Here is a 26091-nt window from a genome sequence, read left to right on the forward strand (position 1 = left end):
TTAAATCCAAGAAGGATACAGCACCACGTGGATTCTTTGCCCAATGGCCATTGCAGGAAGGTTGTTTCAGAATTTGGCAGGAACCACGCCACTGTTTCCACGGCCCGAGTTACTTTTTTTTTTCTTTCTTTCTTTCTTTCTTTCTTTCTTTCTTTCTTTCTTTCTTTCTTTCTTTTTTTTTGGTTTTTCAAGACAGGGTTTCTCTGTGGCTTTGGAGCCTGTCCTGGAACTCACTCTGTAGACCAGGCTGGCCTTGAACTCACAAAGATCCACCTGCCTCTGCCTCCCGAGTGCTGGGATTAAAGGCGTGCGCCACCACCCTGAGTTACTTTTCTCCAGATCACTCTGGTTTTGTTTGGTTTGACTGATGGTGCTACTGTGTTTTTGTTGTTGTTGTTTTTGTTTTGTTTTTTGTTTTTTGTTTTATACATGTAAGTACATCTCTTGCCCAAGAAGAATTCAGTTTCATCTTGGGCATAAACACCTTCATTTTTAAGAAGAGCTGTTTGTTCTCTTAGGTTCCAGAGACCTCACTTGTAGCCAGCAACCTTGCACCACAGCCTTCCAGACAAATTTGCCTTTTAGAAGTCCTGTTCCCAGCAGGCCTCCACAGGCGCTGAGATGGCGGAAAGACATAAATAAATCTTTTAAAAACTAAAATAAAATGCCAACCATGGAAGTGCAAGCCCTGAATCCCAGAAACTAAAGAGGCAGAGAAAGGAGGGTCACTGTGAGTTCAAGGTCAGCCTGGAATAGCTAGTTTCAGACTGGTCAAGTCTACACGGGAGGGGGGGGGATCTTTTGGGGCATGATAGTGAAGAGTCCAAGAAATAAATAAATAAATATGGATTCCAAAAATGAGGAATATATATATATATATTTGCAAGTCTGGGAAAATGAGAATAGACCGTCAGCAGCTTTTCCAGCAGATCAAGGATCATTCACTCACAGGGAGCTGTTTTCTCAGATGTTTGGGAAGCTTAGGTCATTTTACGACTGGCTGTTTCATTTACAAGACCAGAACGCCCCCCTATAAATTTAGAATGGTGTCCTGGCCAGTCCTGATAAACGACAGAGGTGAACTGAGCTAACCTTTAGGAGACAGAGATAAGGTGACCTTTGGGTCAGATACTGTCTCCCTTATGGACAACTGGCACCACAGCAGGGTATTTTATGGGATACATCTGGTCAAGAGATTAGCTGACCGGACTAAGATCTCAAACCTCCTTATCACAGCTGTCAAATTGATGAAGTATACCTTGCGAGAAAACCTGGGAACAGACAAATGGGACTGTCCCCAAGATGACCCAAGCCCCTACCAATAGAATTACTGTTACTAAGCCCCCCGCCCATGTAACCTGTAAACCTATAAAAGCTGAACAAAAAGTCGGATCGGTGTGATCAGTTGGCGAGACCTGCTGATTCACCCACAGACGCCTGTGAAATTAATAAAATAACCTCATGCTAATTGCATCTGTTGGTTTGGGTCATCGAGTTAAGGGGGAAATCGCCACCCTTGAAAACGAGGGTCTTTTCAATAGTATACCTTTAATCTCTGCACTTGAGAGGGAGAGAATCTGAGTCGGAGCCTAGCCAGGGCTATATAGTGAGTTCTGGGACAACCAGAGCTACATAATGAAACCCAGTCTCAAAAGAGAAAAAACAATAAGTTTTCCTTACTTTATATGAGAGGTTTTCCTTCATATATATGTGTGTGTATGCATATGTGCATTTATATATGTACACACACACATGCTATGTCTGTATATGGTACACGTGGAGTACACGTGGAGACCAGAAGATGGCTTCTGACCGTTAGAGTGGCTGTGAACTCCATGTTCTGGGAGATGAATCTGGGAGAGAGGAAGTGCTTTCTCAAACCCTGAGCCATCTTTCTAGTCCCTTGGTTGTTTTGGTATGTGGGTCTGTCTGTCTGTTTAGGGACAGGCCTTCACAGTATCCTCCACACTGTCCTGGAACTAACCTTGATATTTGGGCAATCCTCCTGCTGTGCACAGAGAAGCTGTGACCCCAGCCTAATGCCTGCCTTCGTGGAGCTTTCTCTTTTTACTTCTTTTGAAGGTTTGTTTGGGTCTCCTTTGTTTTGTTTGTCTTTTGACAGGGACCCATTTTGTATTCCAGGATTGCCTGGAGCTGGCTATACAGTCTGGGGTGAACTCTGTCTTCATTTGTAGCCCAGGCTGCCCAGGAACTCTCAGCAGCCCTACCCCAGCGTTCCTGCATAGAGGCTACAGTGTGACCGCGATGCATGCTGCATGGCGAACACTGCCAGCAGACTCTTGCCTTCATAGTCAGGCATCTGCAGTTTCCACTGCTCCCGAATCATGTGCAATTTGAAATTCTGATTGGGTTGTGCTCTGGTGGGGTGTGGCTCTGTTTAAGTTCCAGATCTAGATCTAGAGACTCAATTCCAACCTCCCTTCCTCTCCCTACCTGTTGTGTGTCTCTGTGTGTGTAAGTGTGTTTGTGTGTATGTGTGTGTGGTGTATGTGTGTGAGTGTGTTTAGTGTGTGGTATGTGTGTGTCAGTGTGTTTGGTGTGTGGTGTGTATGTGTGTGAGTGTGTTTAGTGTGGTGTGTGTGTGTGTTTGGTGTGTGGTATTTCCGGGGATGGATCCTAGGGCCTCACACACACTGGGCAATGCTCTCTGGGAAACTACACGCTGAGCTCTGATCTGCAGAATAAGGATTCCTCAGAATGCACTATACCTCCCTCCTAAAGGGTTATCAGTCTTATCTGAGGGAGAAATTTCAAACTGGCCCCTTAACTCTGTCCTTGCCAGAACCTAGTTCTCTGAGACCACCCCCCCTCCTTCCAGGACCGGTGCTGACCATTGATGCATAGTCTGTGAGTCCTGACTTCCGGCTTAGCCCTTCCCAGGTACCCACTAGCAAATATCCCAATTTTCCAAGGTTTCAGGAGTTGGAGACCCCATTCTTCAAAAGACCCAGGACAGCTCTTTAGGAGGTGCCTGGAGCTCAGAACCTGAAGTAACAACAAACTTGTACTGGGGTTCAAATCTCTGCTCCAAACATTGAGGAGTCCCAGCAACAGTTTAGGGGAGCCAGGAGTTGGGGAGCCCAATCCCTTCCCTTAGCTGTAGGGACAGCTGAGCCAGGGGTCAGTCAGCAGTGGGGAGGCCAGAAGAGGCGGAGTCAGCCAGGATTGGGAGGGGAGGCAGCAGCGTGGGCGGCTGCCAGAGACAGGGAAAGCCCAGCAGAGAGGAAAGAGAAACAGGGAGAGGGAGGAAGAGAGAAAGTGAGGAAGAGCACTTGAAAGGGAAGAAAGGAAACAGATGTGTCTGGCTAGGGAGAAAGAGAGACTGAGCGCGGAGAGAGGGACTAGAGGAAGGAGATAAGACGGGAGGGGTGGGAAGTTACACAGGAGCTGTGAGGTAAGGAGAGGGAAGGTGACATAGGCAGACAAGGGGAGGGGGGAGAGAGAGAGAAAGAGAGAGAGAGGGAGGGAGGGAGGGAGAGACGGGAGAGAGAGAGGGAGAGAAAGAGAGAGAGGGAGAGAAGGAGAGAGAGAGAGAGGAGAGGGAGGGAGGGAGAGAGAGAGAGACAGAGAGACAGAGAGACAGAGAGGAGCAGACATCAGGTGAGGAGACACAGCCCTGAGAGGCAGTGTGTGAAGTAGCGGATCCTGTGCTGGGACACCAGAGGAGCTGGGTAAGTCCCTGGCTGGGCTGGGAGGGACTTGCCTGGATGCTCATTCCTGGTGTCTCAGGACTTGTCTTGGGTAGTTGACAAAGATGCTTTGGGGGTTCATGAGAGAAAACAGGGACAGGTAGCCCAGGGCACCCTGAAGGAGGCAGGGAGTAGAATCCCTGTGCATAGAGGGGGTCACATTCCTAGCCAGAGTTCAGTGGGCAGGAATAAAGGAGCCCCTATTCTTAAGGCCTGACTGCAGACAGCTGCCCCCTCCCCACAGCTGCCAGGGCCGCCCACCTCTCTTGGCACTGCTCTTGGTATGTGATCCCTGGCCATAACCTCCCCAGTCCCCAAACAACAGTTCCTTTCTCCTCAGCATTCTCTGACCTCCAAGCCCTGACCCCAACTCTGTCCTCAGCCCCCATCAGGGGAGAGACACAGCCCCTTTCTCTTTCTCCCAGGGCTCTCAATGGAGCAGGACCGACCCCGGAGCAGCCTGAGCCTGGCCAGCAGCGCTTCCACTGCATCTTCTCTAAGCAGCCCGAGCACCAAGGTTCTTAGTGTTCGCAGGTGGCAGGGGGATAGGGAAGAGGGGGCGAGGGCGACCCTGTCCCATTTCCTAGCTGTGGTTCTGGGCCACCACGGGGCTCCAGTTGTCAAGAACAAGGATCCTTAGTGACTGGGTCTGCCAGCCTGGCCCCTAGTTGAGCATCAGCTGCAGTTGGAATTGGGAGACATTCCCAGCTCTGTCCCTACCCTCTCAGTCTTCCACAAGCCTAGACTGCAAGGAGGTGGCTGCTTCTGACTGGCTTAGGGGACTTCCTCTCCAGTCTACAGCAGCGGAACCCACCCACTAACAACCAGCCATGGTGGTTCACAACTGTAATTCAGTATAGGGGAGATGGAGGCAGAGATATAGATTGGCCTAGGTGAGACCCTGTCTCATACAAGACAAAAATCCCAAACCAGAGACAGGTGTGGTGGCACATGCCTTTAATTCCAGCACTGGGGAGCAAAGGCAGGTGGATCTTGGTGAGTTTGAGGCCATCCTGGTTTACGTAGTGAGTTCTAGAGCAGTCAGACCTACATAGTGAGACTCTTTCTTTTCTTTTTTTTTTCTTTTTCTTTTTTTCTTTTTTTTTTTTTTTTTTTTTTCAAGACAGAGTTTCTCTGTGGCTTTGGAGCCTGTCCTGGAACTAGCTCTTGTAGATCAGGCTGGTCTCGAACTCACAGAGATCCGCCTGCCTCTGCCTCCCGAGTGCTGGGAGAGACTCCTTCTTGAAAACAACAACAACAAAACAAAACACGAAAGAAGAAGCCAGGTATGGTGGTACACACCTCAAATTTCAACATTCAAGAAGTAGAGGCAGGAGGATCAGAAATTCAAGGTCATCCTTGGTTACATAGTGATTTGAGGATAGCCTGGACTACATAAATATCACCTAGAACAAAGTTCACCTTACTCCCTTAAATTCAGAACCCAGAAAGAGATTTGGTTCCAGCCTTGGTCATCTGACTCCCAAGGAGGAGTCCAAGGCAGCTTGGACACGGGAGTCTGTGCAGTCTGTGTGTCGACAGGTGCCCCTCTGAGAGAAAGGAAGGGTGAGAAGCCCCATCTCCACCTTGAACTCACTTGCTGAGGAAGTCTCTGGCCCAGTATCAAAGACCCTCTTCTCTCCTTCTGCTTCCCAGGACTTCTGTGGGGAACTCACAGCCCACACGCCCTGTGGGAATTGCAGAGGGTTTTTGGGGCATCTCTTGCTGTGGCAGCCAAGAGTGTGTTCTTGCCAGGGGCATCTCTATGGGGTCTCATGGAGCCCAGGCTGCTTGACTTCCTAGGTGGTCAAAAAATGACCTGAACTTGTTATTGCTGCTGTTGTTGAGACAGGGTTTCTCTGCGTAGCCCTAGCGGTCCTGGAGCTCGCTCTGTAGACCAGACTGGTCTCAAACTCAGAAACCTGCCTGCCTCTGCCTCCTGAGTGCTGGGTTTAAAGGCATGGCCACCACCCACCCACCTTGAACTTCTTACTCTGCTGCTGTCTCCAGAGGGGTGGAATTGCAGGTGTGAACAATGCTAGGACTTGAACTCATGCTTCACGTATGATGGGGAAGCACCATGTGAACAGAGCTAACTCAATCCCTTGTCATTGGTTTTGTTTGCTTGTTTTGAGACTTGGTCTCAAACAGCACAGACTGTCCTGGAACTCCCTTGAATTCTAATCCTCTGTCATCCACATCCCAAGGGCTGGTTCTGTAGGCAATGCTCTCATGCTCAGTCTCCTGGCCTGACCTAAGAGAGAGAGGTCACTGCAGAGCCAGTCCCAGGAGAGAAAGGCAGGGTTTTTCTGTGTAACAGTCTTGGCTGTCCTGGAACTCTCTCTGAAGACCAGGCAGGCCTCGAACTCACAAAGATCCACCTGCTTCTGCCTCCCGAGTGCTGGGATTAAAGGCGTGTGCCACCACCGCCTGGCTATTCACTTATGCTCCTCTCACACCTAGAAGCCTACCCGTGCGGTACACAGGGTCCATGCCTTTGGGAAAAGGAACAATGCACTTCGGCGAGACCCCAACCTACCTGTGCACATACGTGGTTGGCTGCATAAGCAGGTAAGCGTGGTGGGAAAGCTGTGTCCCTGGGTGCTGAGACCTGATGTCGAGTTTCCTCCCTCATTCCCGACATGATGGATGTGTTGTGCCTCTGCTGCCTGACCTTCAAACTGTTACTGTTTCCTCCGAACCTTAGCCATTCCTTCTGTCTGTGTTTGGACTATTTCCTGTTCCTGGCCCCAGGACACAGGTTATGTGCACATGAGATGAACAGGTATCTGAACATCTAAGATCAAGGTGGAGTGCAGAGCATGGTAGCACATGCATTTGAACCCAGAACTCCTGAGGCAGAGGCACACAGATCTCTGTGAGGCAAGCCTGGTCTACATTCCAGGGCAGCCAGGACAACATAGAGAGAAAAAGTGGCCAAGCTTAGAGCCAAATGTGCTACCACTCAGTCAGGCACCCAGCTTTCACTTATAGGAATCCATCGTACCAACACATACCTATTGGCCACCCCAGTCCCTTTAGGCTCTCCTTCTCCCCCTCCCTCCCTCCTTCTTTCCCTCCCTCCCTCCCATCCTTCCCTCCCTCTTTCCTTCCCTCCTTCTCTCCTTCCCTCCCTCCCTCCCTCCCTCCCTTCCTCCTTCCCTCTCTCTCCTTGCCTGCCTCTCTCTGGGTCTCTGCCCCATCTCTCTTTCCTCAGATCTCTTCTGGATCTTTGTCCCTCTGTCTCTGTCTTTCCCTCCACCTAGTCTCTGTCCCTCTGTCCCCTGGGGTCACTTTCTCCGTCTACTTTTTCTTCTCTCTGCTGAGCCACTTTCTTATCTCTCTCCCTAGGATAGCTCAGGCCTCCGGCTTTGGAAACGCCGTTGGTTCGTCCTCTCAGGACATTGCCTCTTCTACTACAAGGGTCAGTGTCCCTGCTGGCCCTTTCCCACCAGTTCCTCTCCCAGGCACACCTTCCTGACCTCTGACCCCAACTGCCCTCTGCAGACAGCAGAGAGGAGAGTGTCCTGGGCAGTGTACTCTTACCCAGCTACAGTGTCAGGCCGGATGGGCCAGGAGCCCCACGGGGCCGGCGATTCACCTTCACAGTGAGTATGTTTGTGGGTTCTTGTTAGGTGGTAGGTGGGAATTGAGGTGACCATGCCTTGGGGTTTCAATGCTTGGAGAGGTCTTACCGCACTTCCTCTGAGTTCTGGTTCCAAACCTCTGTCCCCTGCAGGCAGAGCACCCGGGCATGAGAACCTATGTCCTTGCAGCTGACACACTGGAGGACCTAAGAGGTTGGCTGCGGGCTCTGGGGAGGGCTTCTCGTGCAGAAGGGGATGACTGGTGAGTGACAGCCAGGCACGCTCCCCATCAAGCTCCTCCCTTTGTAGGACAGTCATTTAAGTATGCAATTAGTAGCTATCACATAAGTGGACCCTCCATCAAAGACCCCTCCCCCCAAGGAACTTTCTGCAATAGCAAAAAGGTTTTCTTGTCCACCTTCTTGTCCACTGACTTCTAACTGACCCTCCAGTCAAGGTATTCTGGAGCCTGTCCTGAACTAGCTCTTGTAGACCAGGCTGGCCACAAACTCACACAGATCCACTTGCCTCTGCCTCCACCACCACCAGCCCATGTCACATTTTTAAAAAGACTTATTTCTTTTTATTTCATGTATGTGAGTGTTTACTAGCATGAACCACATATGTGCATGGTACCCTCAGCGGCCAGAAGAGGGTGTCAGTTCCCCTGGGACTGGAATTACAGTTGTGAACTACCTCGAGGGTGCTAAATTGAAGCCAGGTCTTCTGGAAGAGCAAAAAGTGCTCTTAACCTGAGGCCAGGCCACATTTTAAAATGTAAAAAGCCGGGCAGTGGTGGCACATGCCTTTAATCCCAGCACTTGAGAGGCAGCAGTAGGTGGATCTCATAGAGTTTGAGGCCAGCCTGGTCTACAAAGTGAGTTCCAAGGCAGCCAGGTTGGTTACACAAAGAAACCCTGTCTTGACAAACAACACAAAACAAAAGCTTGTAAATTTTATTTATTTCTTTGTATGTAGACCAGATTGTTCTGAAAACTCTCTATGTAGACCAGGTTTGCCTTTGCCCCGAGATTAAAAGCAGGAGTGTAAAACCACATGGGTTTTGTCTTTGAACAAGATCTCGGATAGTCCAGACTAGCTGTGTAGTTGATCACCTTGAACTTCTGATCACACCACAGCCACTTTGCAAGTGCTGGGATTCCAGATGTAGGCCCCTCACGCGCACTGTGGGGACTTGTCCTCGGGAATTCTTGTATACCACTAGGCAGGCACTGCTGACTGAGCCACACCCCAGCCCTGTGTGAGTTTTTTGGTTGTATGTCTGTGTGGGTGCTGGTGGAGGCCAGAGGTGTTGGATCCCTCTGGAACTAGTTACAGGTGATCACTACCTGCCCAATGTAGGTGCCCAAAGGAGCTGAACTCGGGTCCTCTGAAGGAGCAGAGAGCATTCTTAACTGCTAGGCTACCTCTGCAGCTCCTGCTATTGACTGGGGGATGAAGCCAGGATTCCATACTTTAAGCAAGCTGTCTAGCATCAAGTGACCTCTCCAGCCATAAAAGTATGTGTGTGTCTGTGTGGAGGACAGAGCAGGACAGCAGGTGTATTTTTCTTTAAGATGTATTTATTTATTATAGCTCAGGACCTCTGGAAGAGCAGCCAGTGCTCTGTCTTATTGCCCTGGAAACAGGGTCTCACTGAGCTTGAAGCTTGCCTTAGTTAGGCTGGATGGCCCATAAGTTCTCAGGGTCTAACCGTCTCAGCTCCTCAGTTTCCGTGGGTATTGGCATGCAGAGCCATGCCTGGCTGTTTGTTTGTTTAGTTTTGGATTTTGAGACCACGTCTCACTGTATAAGCCTGGTTGGCCTGGAACCACCTGCCTCTTCCTCCTCCCCAGGGCTGATTTTTTTTTGGGGGGGGGGGCAATGGTTCCATGGGTTCCATCCCATGATGGCCAAAAAAAAAAAAAAAAAAAAAAAAAAGTGTGTTCCCAACAGTTCTTGGGAGACTAAAACTGGATAATCACAACCCAGGTCATAAAGTTGCTGCTTCAAAACATCATCACCTCAACCCCCATTTCCCCTCCTCAAATGTCAGACTGTCTCAGGCACTTTCCCAGCTTGCCCAGTTCCTAGCCTCAGGACATTGGGTCGGGTGCCAGTAGACCCAGTGACCTTTTAGGAGCAAGAGTGATGTCATTCTCTGTGCCCATTTGCTAGTGGACTACCTAGGTCACCTGCACGTACCCAGCCGGGAGAAGGCCCCGGGGGTCCCGGGGGGCCTCCAGAGGGGAGCAGAAGGGAAGAGGGGCGCATCTCGGAATCACCGGAGGTAGCTCGGCTCTCCAGAGGTCGTGGCAGCCATGGAACGTACAGGTCTAGCCCTACAGCGGAACTGCAGTCTGGCACGGGGAGTAGGAGGACCAGGAGCCCAGAGTAAGTAGGAACACTTTGGGGACTTAGGGCGGATCCCTAACGCCTTAGGGATCCTTAGGGCGTGGCATAAGGGAAGTGGGAGTTAAAGAAGTAGTTGGACCAGTAAGGGATGGTTGGTGGTCTAAGGAAGAGCGAGCTGGTTGGAGGCGTGGCTTAAGGGAAAGATAAGGCCTGGAGGGACCTTGGTGGTGGCTTGACTCTTCGCAAAGTGGACGCAGATGTTCCCAAAGGGAACTCACCCACAATCTGTCCAGCAGAGAGGGGCAGTGCAACCAGGGAAGCCAGACATCCTTGTTGGGTACTGAGGTAGACTGGAAGCAGAGGCTCAGACTACCTCAGTTCCCTGATTCTTTCCTCTCCATAGGCTGTTCTCATCCCTCTCCCGCCCGCCTTCCCCTCTGAGCCTTCCCCGTCCTCGTTCTGCTCCCGCACGGCGACCCCCTCTCTCAGCAGGAGAGATACCGTTTCCTGCCCGGCCTCACACTCCCTTGAGTCGCATCGATGTCCGACCTCCTCTGGATTGGGGACCCCAAAGACAGACCCTCTCTCGACCTCCCACTCCACGCCGCGGACCCTCCTCCCTAGCTGGCGGAGGGCGGCCACCCAGGAGTCCCCAGCCCTGGAGACAAGAGCCTAGAACAGAGGTGCGCGGACAGAGCGGACTACATTTCCCATCAGGCTGCAGAGCTCTCTTTCCGGGCCAGTGAGCGAGTCACTCTGGCATTATGGGGATTATAGTTCACAATGCAACTAGTTTTCCCCGCCCCCCAAATCAAAGGCAAGTGGGTTTCATGTCCCATCAGGCCTCAGGATTATTTTTGTGCCATTGTTCCTATGTATTGTGGGTATTGTAGTCCTCAATACTCTACACCAAATTGAAGCATAGTTTGGTTTCCAGTTATTGTTAAAAGATAGCGCCAGCTACTTGATAATTTCTCTAAGAGTCACGGATTTATAGCCTAGAATATCTGCAGCTAACTTCCTACAGCCTCTAAAGGTTTTGCCAGGCTTGTTCATTTAGTAGTAACTTGTGTGTGGAGCCGCTAGAGTTAAGGGTGTGTGTGTGTTTGTGTGTGTGTGCTCCGAACCCACAGCCTGGCCATTCTAGGCAAGCACTCTCTACTACTGATCTACTCCCTAGTCCTCTTTTTTACTTATTTTGAGACATGGTCTTCCTAAGTTGCCCAGGCTGGCCTTGAACTCACTCTGTAACTTAGGCCTCCAGAGTAGCTGAGATAATGGCCTATGCCATAGGCCTTATAAGACCTTTCTAAGCATTTTTATTTCAGTCTACCCAGGCCTCCTCTGGTTCTTCCACCTATCTGCAGCTGCCTCCACGACCTCCTGGGACTCGGGCCTCCATGATTTTGCTGGTAGGTTTCCTGCAGCACCAGGAATCCACTAGAGTCCTCTCTTGTTTGACCACCCCACTCCCCAGGATGGTTGTCTCTTGGCCAAGGAGCTTTGAAAAGAGCATCCAGGTTCCCTGTGTAAGTTCTCTTATTTCTCATGGCTGATGAAACAATGAGGACAAGACCACTCCTGGCTGTGGTTGGAGGTTTATTGTATACAGGAGGGAGAGAACAGACAGAGGCATCTGGAACGGTCCGGACTAAACAAGGCCATGGGAGGAGAGAAAGGGAAGGGGAAGCAGAGCAAAGAGAGGTGCAGAGGACCCAGAGACCGAGAAACTGTGTAGTTACTCGAATGTCTGAGGTTATTTAGGAATCAGAGAAGCTGGGGGAAGGGAAGGGAAGCTCCAGGCCTGGAGAGGTTCAGGGTAGGGCAGTGTCCTCTTTGCTATGTTAAATAGGCACCTTGGTTAGCCTTTTGATCCTGGTTTCTTTGAGACTTAACAAGTATCACTTGGAGTTCTTTCCACAGTGTTCTTGCTGTGGTTTTCTTTTCTCTTCCTTTTTGTTTGTTTTTGTTTTGTTTTGTTTTTTCAAGACAGGGTTTTTATGTGTAGCCCTGGCTATCCCGGAACACACTCTGTAGACCAGACTGGCCTCAAACTCACAAAGATCCACCCGCCTCTGCCTCCCGAGTGCTGGAATTAAAGGTGTGTGCCACCACTGTCTGGCCTTGCTGTGGTTTTCAAATCACTGGGGAAGACCAAAGATTAAGACTTAATTCAAATTTGAATTTGGCCTTAGAGCCAAAAAGCATGCCGTGCCAATGGGGTTAAAGGAAGGGCTTATTAAAACGAACATCAAAACCCTTTGACCCTCGAATTATCTCCTTTTTAGCCAGGTCCCCCAGCGGACTCAACTTTGCACCAGAGTTTGGAGACAGATGTAAGTTCTCTCAGACCCAATCCCTGTCAAGCTCTCCCAGTTGAAAAGAAAAGGTTCTAGCCAGTGGTTCTCGACCTGTGGGTCGCGACCCCTTTGGGTTATATATCAGACATTTACATTACAATTCATAACAGTAGCAAAACTGCAGTTACAAACTAGCAACAAAGTAATTTAATGTTTGAGGAGGGGGTTACCACAGCATGCAGAAGTGTATTAAAGGGTCACAGCTTTAGGAAGGTTGAAACCACTGCTCTAGATGGAGCTGGGAGGGGAAAAGTCAGCTGAGGTCCATAAACATTTCCTTCTCCACTTCCCCCAGACTTTGTTGACCAAGCTGTGTGGGCAGGACCGGCTCCTGAGGCGGATTCAGGAGGATCTGGACAAGAGGCTGGAGGAGAAGGTGCAGAAAGGGAGGGTCTTGGCCCTCACGTCCTTTGAGTCTCCACCCCTCCCCCCCCCCCCCCCCCCCCCCCCGTGGGAGTCAAGCTGCTTCCTTTGTGAGGGCTTGTCTTCTTGGGTTGGCAGCAGCTTCGGAAGTCTGACCTCTGTTCTCTGTGCAGGAACAGCTAGAGGCAGCCTTGGAGCTGACCCGGCAGCAACTGGGCCAAGCTACCAGGGAGGCTGCAGCTTCTGGGAAGGCGTGGGGTCACCAGCGCCTTCTGCAGGACCGGCTGGTGAACGTGAGAGCCACTCTGTGTCACCTGGCTCAGGTGAGCATCTGGGTCAGGTGAGCAGGACTCTCAGGCTTGTGCAGGCTGCAGTGGAGGCTGTACGGGCTTGGAGGTCATTCTTTTTTTTAAAAAAAATATTTATTTATTTATTATGTATACAATATTCTGTCTGTGTGTGTGCCTGCAGGCCAGAAGAGGGCACCAGACCCCATTACAGATGGTTGTGAGCCACCACATGGTTGCTGGGAATTGAACTCAGGACCTTTGGAAGAGCAGGCAATGCTCTTAACTTCTGAGCTATCTCTTCAGCCCTTGGAGGTCATTCTTGAGCCATCAATCAACCCAGTAACAATTTTAAATCTATAACCTATTTTTTTTTTTTTTTTTGGTTTTTTGAGACAGGATTTCTCTGTATCTTTGGATCCTGCCCTGGAACTAGCTCTTGTAGCCCAGGCTGGCCTCAAACTCACAGAGATCTGCCTGCCTCTGCCTCCCGAGTGCTGGGATTAAAGGTGTGTGCCACCACTGCCCATCTTAAATCTATAACCTCTTAAAAACGTGTTCTTATTATGTGTGTGCGTGTGCACCAGTGTATCCCATGGCATCCCTGTGAGCGTCAGAGGACAGCTTGAAGTTGCCTTTACCAACTGAACATCTTCCTGGCCTTCTAGCCCCTGAGACCCATAATCTTGATTATTATAGAATGTATGGGGCACACAGCCAAGCACTGAACTTAGTCACTTAAGATGGTGGTGATGATGACGATGATGATGGCGACTTTATTGAGACAGGGTTTCTCCAGCCCTGGCTGTCCTGGAGCTCACTATGTAGACCAAACTGGCTTCAAACTCACAGAGATTCACCTCTCTCTGCCTCTGAGTGCTGGTATTAAAGGTGTGTGCCACTACACTTGGCCAAGAGGATGGTTTTTACAATGTATTTACTATTTTCTATTATACATGCATGTACGTGCATATGAACATGTATGTGCACATATGTGAACACATATGCTGGGTGTTGTGTGAGTCAGTCGAAGAAAGAAGGTCACTCCAGAGGTAATTCAGGCTCTGTGGCAGCAGGGAAGAACAGTTTCTATGAATTGAGCCTCAGGCAGCCCCTGCAGGAGCGTAGTTACTGATTGTTACACAAAAGTCGTTTTTTGGGTAAAACAAATTCCTCTTACCAAAGCCCTGATCTAATCTCTGTGTTTCATGAAGGAAAAACATCGCACGCCTGCCACGTTAGCCCTGGTTGTGTGCTGCGTGCAACACCAATAACGCCAGACGCTCCGGTTGTGCCAGAGCCCTCTTGTGTCCAGGGTCATGCAAAGGCCGTAGAGCCCCTTCAGAAGAACAGCCCTGTAGATAACAGAACACAACCACTCTTTTCTACAGCGACTTCTTCAAGCTCTAAACACCGCCAACAAGCGGCTGTTTTCGTTCTGCTGTTTTATTGTTTGCCCTAGATACAGGGACTCTACTCGATTCTTCCCCCTACACACATACATCCATGTGAACCAGGCCCTCAATCCTAAAATGATCTGATTTGATTTTACCTTATTTTTTAAATAGTCTCACAGTGTATTCCCGGTTGGCCTGAACTCCCAGAGTTCTGCTCCTTCTGCCTTCCTGCTGCTGGGATTAAAGGTGTGTGCCACCATGCCCTGCAAAGTGAAACAAAGGGATAGCCTATTACTACTGCAGTTGTTATGTATTCTGTGTGTTGGCTTGATGAGAGGTCTCAGCAGGGGAGAGCACCAGCCCCCGGCCTCAGCACATGATTCTTGGAACCCACGTGTCCGATAAAGAGAGCCAACCATAAGCCGTTCTTTCTGCTCACTTCCAACCATGCTTGAGCATTTGCACACACGAAATGAATGATTCAAATGAATTGTGTGTACATGTGCCAGAGTGCTGGAGCTGGCCAGAGAGCATCTTCCAGGAGCTGGCTCTCCCCTCCACTACGCAGTACCAGAGTGCTGGAGCTGGCCAGAGAGCATCTTCCAGGAGCTGGCTCTCCCCTCCACTGTGCAGTTTCTGGGATGGACTGGGTCTCCAGGGTGGCTGCCAAGCACCTTCTGTTGGTCTCCTCACTTGCTCTCCTTATGAGATTTTGACACAAACTTTCTGACTTTGAATGGACTCTCCCTCAATGTTACCATGATCTTAAAAATGTTATTTAAACACTTGGGTAATTTCTCTAGAGAAAAAAAGTAGTATGGGGGATTTAAAAAAAAAGAAAAGAAAAATAGTATTTGAAGAGGCAGAGGCAGGGGATGCCTGTGAGTTTGAGGTCAGCCTGCCTGGTTGACATAGTGAGTTCCAGGACAGCTGGAGTTACGTAGTGAGACTAAAAAAAAGTATTCTAGTGTTAGAGAGCTTGCTTGATTTTTAAAGAGCACTTTTGTTCTCCTAGAGAACCTGGGTTCAATTCCCAGCACCCACATGTTGACTCACAGCCATCTGTAACTCCAGTTCCAGGAAATCCGACACCCTCTCTGGCTTCCGTGTACATGATGCACACACAAACATACAGGCAAAACACTCATGCCTGTAAATGCATCTAAAAGAAGACATAGTATCTACTTCATATGATCCTTGTGAGGATCATGTTAAAACACAGATATGAATAGATGCTTCTAATTTTATCTTTAGGCTGCTAGGCTGCATGGCTTTGGATCAGTCCATGTTCACGGGGATCACATGAAGCCTGGGGTTCCCAGTAGTTCAGGGAAAGTCACGGAGTTGAAGTCCTTCTGGAGTGAGACTACCCAGGGGAAGCCTCCCCATCAGCTGGGGCAGGAGACTACCCAGAGGAAGCCTCCCCCTCAGCTGGGGGAGGAGACTACCCAGAGGAAGCCTCCCTCCTCAGCTAGGGCAGGAGACTACCCAGAGGAAGCCTCTCCCTCAGCTGGGGCAGGATCTGGTGGTTTGAGTGACTAACCTTGTATCTCTCCCTTTTTTGGGACTCTAGGAGCGAGAGCAGGTTTGGGACACCTACAGCGGCCTGGAGCAGGACCTGGGCACCTTAAGGGAGACTCTTGAATACCTTCTGCACCTTGGATCCCCCCAGGTACACCCTCACCCTTTCCTCCCTGCCCACAGCACCTGAGCCACAGGCTCTCAGTACTTGAAGTCCCACCTGGGAACTGTGGCCATGCCAGCCCTGTCTGGGGGCCGAGTCCCATCCACTGGATTGATGACTTTCTTCTTGATGTGACCCAGTATTTGGCAAGAAGCAATTAGGGGAAACATGTTATGGTAGGTTGTATTTGGTTTGTGGGGTGAGGACATGGTTCTTCACTGTGGGGAAGGTAAGACGGAGCTCATGGTGGCAGGAATAGGGGCTGGGACTTCTCAGATCTCGCTGGATCAAGTTGCAGAGAGTCAGGGCTGCAGAGATGGCTCAGCTCAAGAGCACCTGCTGCTCTTGGAGAGGACCATGGTCCAGTTCCCAGCACCCACACGGTGGCTGTCCACATGCACCGCACTCACACGCACATCCTCACATACAGAAACACATCTACTCCTATTTAAACATCATCAAAATAAATATTAAAAAAAGCAGAGTCAGGAAATGCTGGCATCCCTCTAGCTCACTCACTCTTCTCTTTAAGCAAGTCTTGAATGCTTTGCTTCTGTTTTTAGATTTTAAAATTTATTATTTTTTATTTAAGTGTTTTATATATATATATGTGTATATATATATATATATATACATATATATATATATTTACCTGTATTTACCTGTATATGTGTGTGCCCTTGGGGCCAGAAGAGGGTGCTGGAGTCCCTGGAACTGGAGTTACAGTCAGTTATGTGTTGCTTGATGTGGGTGCTGGGAACCAAACTTAAGCCCTCTGGAAGAGCAGCCGGTGCTGTTCACTCTGCCCCGCCCCAGACAAGGTCTCTCTGTTTATAACGGTGCATGTCCTAGAACTAGCTGTGTAGAACAGGCTGCCCTTGAACTCCTCGAGATCCACCTGTCCTTTGGCTTTCTCTTTGTCTCTTTGGTTCATTCTGGGGTCCCAGCCCATGGGACGCTGTGACTTAGGTCCGTGTGGTCTTCCTCTCTCAGCTAACCATCTCTGGGAATATTCTTAGATGCAGCCTAGCCACCAGACAGTCTGTCCCAGCCTCCTCTTCCTTCCTTTCTAAGTCCCCTATTGTCCTAGAGACCTAGCTTCAGAAAGCCATTCTCTGGCTGGTTCTAAATGGCTCCTCTCATGTGGAGCCCTGCTTGCGCTGTTAAAAGCCACAGCTAAATCCAGCTCCCCCAACCTCAAAAGTTAATGTCTAGGGCCCATCTCCAGCCAGTTGCTGTTAAGTTTATCCTGGGGGTTTTCTGTGCGTTGGCTCTCTCTCTCTCCTCTCCCAGCTTTTCTCTCTTCTTTCCCCTTATATTTTGTATGTAAGTGTGTGCAGGTGCATGTGCCTGTGGAAACCAGGGAACAACATCCTCGGGCACAGCGTACCTTGTTCCTCAGACTGGGTCTCACAGTGACCTAGTCTGTCACTCACCAAGTAGGCTCTAGGCTAGTGAGCCCCAGAGATCTGCCCATCTCTGCCTCCCCAGTGCTGAGAGGACAGTCTTGGGCCTGTACGTCTGACTTTATCTGAGTTTCCGGTATTGAACTCGGGTCCTCAAGCCTACACAGCAAGCCCCTTGCCAGCAGAACCGGCAGAACCGTTTCTCTAGCTCTCTGTTTTTGCTGTTGTTTGTTGGTGGTGGGGCGGAGGAGTGTGGTATAAGCCAGGGTTTCTCTGTGTAGCCACGGCTGTCCTGGAACTGGCTCTATACACCAGGCTGGCCTAGAACTCACAGAGATCTGCCTGCCTCTTCCTTCCCAGTTAGTGCTAGGATAAAAGGCATGTGCCATCATGCCTGACTTTTCTCTGCTGTTTTTTGAGACAAGGCCTCATGTTTTAGCCATGGCTGGCCTTGAACTAATTTGGATAGATTATATGGTGATCCTCCTGCCTCTGTCCCTCAATTGTTCATCTCATTCAATCTGTTTTAAACTGTAAACAGCCCACCGTGTGCACCCATATGCCTGGCCGCTCACTTGTTTCTACATAACTCCAAATTTTGTCTCTAGGGGTGCACTCCTGTAATCCAAACTTTAATCAGGAGACTGAGGCAAGATGATTCAAAATTCCACCACCACCTGGCCATAATTTATTTTTAAGTAAAAAATAAGTATTATGAACAGGACATATCAAAATAAAAAATAATTAATTATAGTTTTGCTGGACCTGCCATAACAGGACATTGGCTCAAGTTGGGCAGTGGTGGCACACTCCTTTAACCCCAGGACTCGGGAGGCAGAGGCCAGCCTGGTCCACAGAGCGAGTTCCAGGACAGCTAGGTCTGTTACACAGAGAAACCCTGGCTCGAAAAAAACAAAAATAAATAAGTAAACAGATAACAGGACACTGTTTCAAAAGCAAAACCAACATATAATGAAATGAGTTAGACCTAGCAAAGGGTAGGCCAGACATCACTGAAAGCCACAAACACCACCAGTTATCTCTGAAGCTGTATAAAACAGGGGCTAGACAGAGGGAACTTGGGATTCAGTGCCCAGCACCCACATGGCAGCTCACACCTGTCTGCAATTCCAGTTCCAGGGGATCTGACATCCTCACAGAGACACACATGTAGGCCAAACACCAGTGTGTGCGGGGGGGGGGGGGGGGGGGACAGGGAAAATACCTGGGCACACTGTGTCTCAAACAGCTGTATAAAGCAGAGGTGTGCCAGGTCACAGACAGGAGGGGCAGCACTGTGAGGTGTGGGCTCTCCAAACTGGTGCCCCCAGGGGCAGTGCGCAGATCTTGCATAGGCTTGAGAGTGTGCAGCCGTCAACATGGTGGTTCCTAGCACTAACTGCTCTCTCAGAGGACTGGAGCTCAGGTTCCACACCCACATGAGATGGCTCACAAACTCCTGCAGCTCCACCCCCAAGGGATCTGATGTCCCTTCACACATTAGCATGCACACAGGGAGACACATCCATACACATGAATAAACATAAATCTTTAAAAAATTTTGGGCTGGTAAGATGGCTCAGTAGGTAAAGGCACTTCTTGCCAAGACTGATGGCCGAAGTTCAATCCCAGGGACCCACACATTGGAAGAAAAAAAAATTCTCACAAGCCTTTTAACTTACACACCCACAGGGACCACGCGTTGCACATGGAGTTTGTAAAGTCCGGAAGCCGTCACGGCAACCTCCACAGCTGACGTTACAGCCTTCTGGGTGGGGCCCATCTGCTGGTGCCACCCTTGTATGTTTGCATCTTGAACAAACCCCTTTCCTTCCAGGACCGAGCAGCTGCTCAGCAGCAGCTATGGATGGTGGAGGACACGCTGGCAGGTCTAGGTGGCCCCCAGAAACAGCCCCCACATACTGAGCCCAAGTCTCCATCCCCTGCACCCCAAGGAGAGGAGTCCTCAGAGCGGGAGGTGAGATTTCCAGCTCCTTCCCAGGTTCCTCTCTTGCCTGTCCTAACCCAGTGAGTCCCCACCCACCTCTTTCCCTTCCCCTTGATCACCCACCCAGTCCCATGACTGTAGGGGTGGGGAGGGAGGGCATGGAATCCCCGGGACTGGTTAGACTGGTTGTCAGCCATCATGTAAGTGTCAGGACTTGAATCCGGGTCCTGTGCGAGAGCAAGTGCTCTAACCACTGGGCCACCTCTTCAATCCTATCCTCTTCTGTTTGCTCCCAGGATCCAGACCCAGGCAATGGTACCATTCCCTTTCAGGCTGGTCTTCCTGTATCAATGGGACAGTCCCTACAGACATGCCCATAGCCCAAGCCTCAGGGGCACTGTGTGTGTGCACTTTTGTGTGTGTTGTGTACTCACGTCACAATGTTTGTGTGGAGGTCAGGGATAATTCGTGGGAATCAGTTCTCGCCTTCCACTGTGTAGACCTTGGGGATGAGACACCGTGGCCGGCACCCTATCTGCCGAGAGGACGCACCAGCCCCTATTTCGTGTATATGTTGCTATTTTTCTGGGGGGGGGGAAGTGTTTTTTGTTTTTGAGACAGTGTTTCTCTGTGTAGCCCTGGCTGTCCTGGAACTTGTTCTATAGACCAGGCTGGCCCCGAACTCACGGTGATCCACCTGCCTCTGCCTCCAGACTGATGAGATTGAAAGCTATACTACTGCCCAGTAATATATTGTTATTTATTATTCTGTTTGGTGCTCTGTGTTGTGTGAGTTGGTCAAAGAAAGAGGTCAGTCCAAGGAGAAACTTTTCGGCCTGTGTGGCAGCAGGAAGGCCCAGCCTCTGGTGAACTGAACAGCTACACAACAGCACACATATTGATTGTTACACAAAGTTGTTTTTTTGGATAAACAAGTTCCTCATTCCCAAGTCCCTATTCTAATTCATATATTTCTCTAGAGGAAGGCATCACACCCTGGTTACTTCAGTCCTATTGTGACCAACTGCAGTTCCCAGTAATTCAAGAGCTTCAGATGCCCCAGAAGCCTTTGTGGCCAAGGTCACACAAAGTCTGCAATGTCCCCTTCAGAAAAAAACAAACCCTCGCTGCTTTCCATGCTGATTCTTCACGGTCAAAGCGCTCTCAGGAGACAACCCTTCACTCGAGTCTCCTCTGCCACAGTGACCGCTAGGTTCCTCCCATACTGCTCTGTCTGTCTCCTGACTTTTCTGCTCACCCCAGCCACCCCAGCTTTGGTCCCATGTGCTTTGGTGACCGGCCGAGTTTTTAGGCTATTTACAGGAGCATGCATGTGTGACTTAGACTCAAAGGCAGTTGCCCCCCTGGGAAGCCCCCCCATCCCCCACCCCGGCCCAAACACCACCATATCAGCCAGGTCAACACCATAGCATGGCGCCCTGTGCGCTCCTGGGAAACCTCACACGTGTGTCCGTGTTCACTGCGGCTCCGACGCTTCACATGTCAAAAGGTGCACTATCGATTTTGAGCAACTTGTTCAAAGTCACACAGCCAATAAGTGGCAGAGATGGGGTTTGAAGTCAGTGTATCTAGCTCTGGGTTTGTAGTCTTAATCTTTTCCATGATGTGCCCCAACTGGCAAATACTTGAAAATTTGTGGTAGTAGTAATAATAAGAATGACAGACAATATTTAACCCCTACTTTTTCCTTCCAGAGCCTTCCGGAGTCACTGGAGCTTAGCCCCCTTCAGTCCCCTGAGGTGGACTGGGGTCAACCCCCAGGAGGTGACAGAGCCCTCCTCAGCCCTCGCTCAGGTGAGCACCCTGGTAGGGTGGGAATCTCTCTGTGATCTTGTTCTGACTAAGTCCCCTTCTGCTTTAAGGTGTTGAGTCTCCCAGGGTCTCCCGAGCATCCAGCCCTGAAGGTCGTCAACCTTCATCCCTGAACACTAAGGTAGACTGTCTCCGAGACACCTTAAATCTGCCTAATGTCTGTGCTCAATCACCTCTGACCTCCCAGCACTAGGAGAGCCCAGGTGGAAGACCATAACCAGAGCAGACAGGATTAGTATTTCAAATACTAGTGGTTGTGTGATTTGGGGGTAGTTACTTAGCCCCTCTGAGCCTCTGTGCTTGTCATCTTTGGAATGGCACTAATAGCCTTGCTTAGCACAATGAGATTTAAAATAAACAGGGTGTGGCTTCATGGTAGAGCCCCTGCCTAGAATCCCCCAGTGAGGGGCTGGGGTGTGGCTCAGTGGTAGAGCCCCTGCCTAGAATCCCCCATTGGGGGGCTGGGGTGTGGCTCAGAGCAGAGCAGAGGGAGGGGCAGAGAAGGAGGTCTTGGGTTCATTCTGCAGCACTTCTCCGGCTAAAAGGGCCAGCGTTTTCCACTTAGTGTCAAGTTATTGGGAGAAGCTGACACGCCCAGGAGCGTGATGCTTCCTTGTCATAAGAAAGAGCAGGGGAGCCGGGCGGTGGTGGCGCAAGCCTTTAATCCCAGCACTCGGGAGGCAGAGGCAGGCGGATCTCTGTGAGTTCGAGGCCAGCCTGGTCTACAAGAGCTAGTTCCAGGACAGGCTCTAAAAAAGCTGCAGAGAAACCCTGTCTCGAAAAACCAAAAAAAGAAAAAAGAAAAAAAAAAAAGAAAGAGCAGGGGATGGAAGGAGACCGAAGATGTGGGTAGGAATCAGGCTGCACAGGGCCTAGAAGCCTTTGTCCTTAGCTGCAGGTCAGGAAGGGGGCGCAGCAGCCTCTGGTGTCCAGCGGTCCCCTAAGCTCTAATGGTCTGTGAAGTGCCTGACTATTGGTGGGAAGTTCCTGGGACAAAAAGAATGAGGAAACGGAAGGTTAGAGTCTTTGTCTCTCTGCAGGTCCTCGTGGCGCGGCCTCGCATGAGTGCGCAAGAGCAGCTGGAGCGCATGCGCAGAAACCAAGCCTGTGGGCTTCCTTTTCCTCGTCCGGCCTCCCCGAGACTGCTGACCCTGGGGAGGGCACTGTCACCAGCTGGACGCCAGCTTGATTTGGAGCAGAGGGTGAGGAGAGTAGGACCTTGGATTGGAGAGCATTTGCTGAATCTTTTTCTTTCTTTCTTTCTTTCTTTCTTTCTTTCTTCCCTCCCTTCCTCCTTCTCTCCCTCCCTTCCTTTTTTTTTTTTTTTGGTTTTTCGAGACAGGGTTTCTCTGTAGCTTTGGAGCCTGTCCTGGAACTAGCTCTTGTAGACCAGGCTGGTCTCGAACTCACAGAGATCCGCCTGCCTCTGCCTCCCGAGTGCTGGGATTAAAGGCGTGCGCCACCACCGCCCGGCTCCTTCCTTTCTTTTTTGAGACAGGGTCTTGCCTATCCCAGGCTAGCTTTGAACGTCCTACTTAGCTAAGGTTGGCCTTGAACTCTGGCCTTCTGCCTCCACCTCTCTGTGCCGTGATTACAAGCACGTGTCACCGTGCCCGTTTATGCAATACTGGGGGTAGTGCCTAGAAGGCAAGCATTCTACTGGTCAGCCATTCCCAGCTCCGCTGCTTTTCCCATTTCCTTGTTGTTAACGAAGTCATCCTGCCCTGTACTTGTGGAGGTGTTGTGGGAGAGTTTTCTGGGGAGAAGCCACGTACACAGATTCACTCAGTCCAGAACGGGAACTCTACAGACCACAGTAATGACTGCACCAGGCTCCAGTTTGGTGAGCCAATGAGGGTTTACGGGGTTACTAACAGGAGTATGTGTCAGGGGTTACCTGCTGTAGCGGGGGTAACCTAAAAATAGCTGCATTGCCGAAAAGCCTTCCCCCATGAGTGACAGCTGATGAAAGCTGCAATGGTGGCCCTGGCTGCAGAATCTGCAGGCAGCTCAGCAGTTCTGAGTAAACTCTCTGTAGCTTGACTTGCCAGTCTCCTCTTCCAGCTGTGTTTGCTGCTTCCTTAGTACAGTCGTGAAGTGTGTCTGTTCATCTCCTCCGTCTCAGGGTTCTCCGCTCTCCTGCAGGGAGTGTTTCAGTTACGGGAGGAAACGGGTATCTCTCTCCAGGCTCCGTGCTTTAACTCAGGCTCTCCTAGTTGCGATGTGGCATGAGAGAGGCTATGCCTTCCTGTAGCTCTCTCTTCCATGCTCCCTGTGGCACATGCTATGCCATACGAAGTCACATGACCTAAGGGAGAGAGGGGTCGGGAGAAAGGCAGAGGGTGGATACCTTTCCTAACCACACCCCTTCTCCTGCTAGGCTAGGCTTCCTAATAGCACAGTTAGCTGTGAACTGCTGAGGTCACGGTGAGGACAGAGGGCAGCCTGGTCCTGAAGGAAGCTGACATATCATCTAGTCAATGAAGATTCTAGTGAGAGCCTCACTGCCATGGTTGGCTGTGGGCTGGGAAGGGGAGCACTGAACAACAATGGAGCCCTAACTTGATGGGGAAGAGAGAGGTGGCTCTTCCAGAGGACCCAGGCGGCAGCTCACAGCTGTCTGTAATCCATAAATAAATGCAAAATAAAGAGCTAGAAAGAGAGAGTCACCTAAGAGGCATGGCGGGAGGATGGGAGGCCAGAGGAGCCTCTGCAGAGAGAAGCTGTCACTGCACCTCCCTGAGCAGGTCCTCTTGAGGAATCTCAGACTCTTTCTCCAAAAAAGCATAGGTCTGACTTTTAGGAAGTTCTGGAGCGTGTGATTTGGTTCAGCATAGCGTTATGTGACAGGCAGCATGGAGGACCCAGGTGCCGTGGATTATAAACTGTCAAGTCGCAGCAATGACCCTTGATTGTGAACGTCAGGGAGGCACGGCCTGATGCGGGCTGTGGAGTCAGGCCTGAAAGCACAAGCCTTTCTGTCACTCTTCTGTGGATGAATTCACTGGTCAGATGAGCATTCTCGTTGTCCAATCGCATCTCAGCAGCACACAGGCTTGGGACCAAGCCTGAGACACATGAGCCTCTGGGGATATTTATATCCGAATCAGAGAAGCTTTTGTAGGGAAGGATTAGACCCGCTGTGGGTGCGGGCAGGGCTTCGTAACCCTGATCTTTTCCAAGAGGACAGGTGAATTCAAATAGCGTGTCTTCGGGCCATTTTACTCTGAGCCCCCCACCTAACATCACCATAAAAATAAGAAGTGGGACCCCAGTGAAGCTGATGCGCAGCTCGTACCCCAACACTGAGGAGAAGGAGGCAGGAGGATCAAGGCCGTCTTCATCTATATAATGAGTTGGAGGGCACTCTGAGTTACATAAGAACCTGGCTGAAAAGTATGGGGGGACCTGGGGAGATGGCTCAGTGAGACAGTGTGGGGGACCTGGGGAGATGGCATTGGATTTCAGAACCCATGTATAGAGCCTGGGCCAGCAGTGGATGTCTGTAATTCCCAAGGCATGGAGGTGGGAGGTAGGGATGGTTAGCCCCCTAGAAGCCCATGGATCAGAGAGTACAGGGAGTCTCTCTCTGTCCTGCCAGCCAGCTCCCAAATCACGGCACAGAGATTCATTAATAATTATGAAAGCTTGGCCGGGAGCTTTTATTTCTGTCTAGCTCTTGTAACTTAAATCAAGCCATTATTATTCTTCTGTATGGGGCCATGGCTTTACCTCTCATCCTGCTTGGCTTGCTTCCTCTGTATCCTGCTGGCCACTCCCTTCTTTCCAGAGTCCTCTCTGTCCTGAAAATCCTGCCAAGCTAGTGTCTGGTCAGCTGTTCTATTAAACCAATCAAAGTGACATATATTCACAGTGTACAAAAGTATTATTTCACATTTCCCCCTTTTTGTCTAAATAAGGAGAGGTTTTAACTCTAGCACAGCAAAACTGTATACAATCAGAACAGTTACCAGGTAGGAATTACATTGCAGTGTCCGGCCCCTTGGTGTTTGGCATTTGGAGGAAACACTCCACTATCGTTCTATCCAATGAGCCCAAAGCTCTGTACTAGTATCTTCTATCCTAACTAAGGAAAACTGTAGCCATAGCTACCTAGTCTTCCACTCCATCAAAGACCCCAGGAGCATACAATATTACCTTAGTAAACAGGAAGTGCAGACATCTGGCTGCCTCAACAGTCACCCAAGGTTCCTCTGCAACACTGGGGCATCCAGTCTTCAGCCTAGAGGCCTAGAATATCTGGCAGACTTTTCTTTCTTTCTTTCTTTCTTTCTTTCTTTCTTTCTTTTCTTTTTCAAGACATGGTTTCTTTGTAGCTTTGGAGGCTGTTCTGGAACTCACTGTGTAGACCAGGCTGGCCTCAAACACACAGAGATCTGCCTCTTCTACAATGTAACATATTTTTATTTCTTTTTTTTTTTTTTTTTTTTTTTTTTTGGTTTTTCGAGACAGGGTTTCTCTGCAGCTTTTTTTTTTTTTTTTAAGAGCCTGTCCTGGAGCTAGCTCTTGTAGACCAGGCTGGCCTCGAACTCACAGAGATCCGCCTGCCTCTGCCTCCTGAGTGCTGGGATTAAAGGCGTGCGCCACCACCGCCCGGCAATGTAACATATTTTTGACTTACATTTGGAAGTTAAGACATTTAAAAAAAAATAAACATAGGTTGGTTTACTACAGAAGTTTTTATAAAAACCCAGGGTCTCTCGGCAGCTGTGTTTGTCCATCAACAATCAGAACATTGAAGGAGAACACAATAACACGCAGGATCCAGGCCCCTGGTATTCCCCATCTCTGCATGGCTTGTTCTTTTCTTTATTACTTTACTTTCTTTAAAGACTTGATTATTTTGGGGCCAGGCGGTGGTGGCACACGCCTTTAATTCCAGCACTCAGGAGGCAGAGGTGGGCAGATCTCTATGAGTTCAAGGCCAGCCTGGTCTACAAGAGCTAGTTCCAGTAGAGGCTCTAAGGCTACAGAGAAACCCTGTCTGGCGGGGGGGGGGGGGGAAGCAAAAAAGACTTGATTATTTTTAAACTATTTTTGACTGTCTATATCCCTTTTCTTTTTTTCTTAAGCCTGCACGGTTGTTAAACACATGGTAACCTGTTTCAAGGCTGTTCTGTCTGAACCTGCTTTACTGCGT

The 26091-nt window shown here is 49.9% G+C and overlaps 1 protein-coding gene and 1 pseudogene across 4 annotated transcripts in view; one reads left to right on the forward strand and one right to left on the reverse strand.

Annotated features, from left to right (window-relative positions):
• Window positions 1–4099, reverse strand: LOC119802943 (annotated as a pseudogene).
• The window catches only part of Plekha4 (pleckstrin homology domain containing A4), a 24931-nt gene continuing 2428 nt past the window's right edge, over window positions 3589–26091 (forward strand). Inside the window, exons 1-17 of one of the 4 annotated variants that reach the window (XM_038313688.1) lie at window positions 3589–3692; window positions 4136–4227; window positions 6174–6281; window positions 7062–7134; window positions 7218–7318; window positions 7450–7559; window positions 9476–9691; window positions 10056–10335; window positions 10981–11181; window positions 11941–11988; window positions 12308–12388; window positions 12549–12698; window positions 15633–15731; window positions 18987–19127; window positions 20813–20912; window positions 20981–21051; window positions 21971–22132. In XM_038313688.1, coding sequence (XP_038169616.1) covers window positions 4144–4227; window positions 6174–6281; window positions 7062–7134; window positions 7218–7318; window positions 7450–7559; window positions 9476–9691; window positions 10056–10335; window positions 10981–11181; window positions 11941–11988; window positions 12308–12388; window positions 12549–12698; window positions 15633–15731; window positions 18987–19127; window positions 20813–20912; window positions 20981–21051; window positions 21971–22132 — 2025 coding nt within the window. In that variant the 5' untranslated portion in view covers window positions 3589–3692; window positions 4136–4143. Of the gene's footprint in view, window positions 3693–4135; window positions 4228–6173; window positions 6282–7061; window positions 7135–7217; window positions 7323–7449; window positions 7560–9475; window positions 9692–10055; window positions 10336–10980; window positions 11182–11940; window positions 11989–12307; window positions 12389–12548; window positions 12699–15632; window positions 15732–18986; window positions 19128–20812; window positions 20913–20980; window positions 21052–21970; window positions 22133–26091 lie in introns of those variants that run through there. The other 3 variants (XM_038313686.1, XM_038313687.1, XM_038313689.1) reach the window with 3 other exon arrangements.

This window comes from Arvicola amphibius, chromosome 12, assembly GCF_903992535.2.
Source record: "Arvicola amphibius chromosome 12, mArvAmp1.2, whole genome shotgun sequence".
NCBI lineage: Eukaryota > Metazoa > Chordata > Mammalia > Rodentia > Cricetidae > Arvicola > Arvicola amphibius.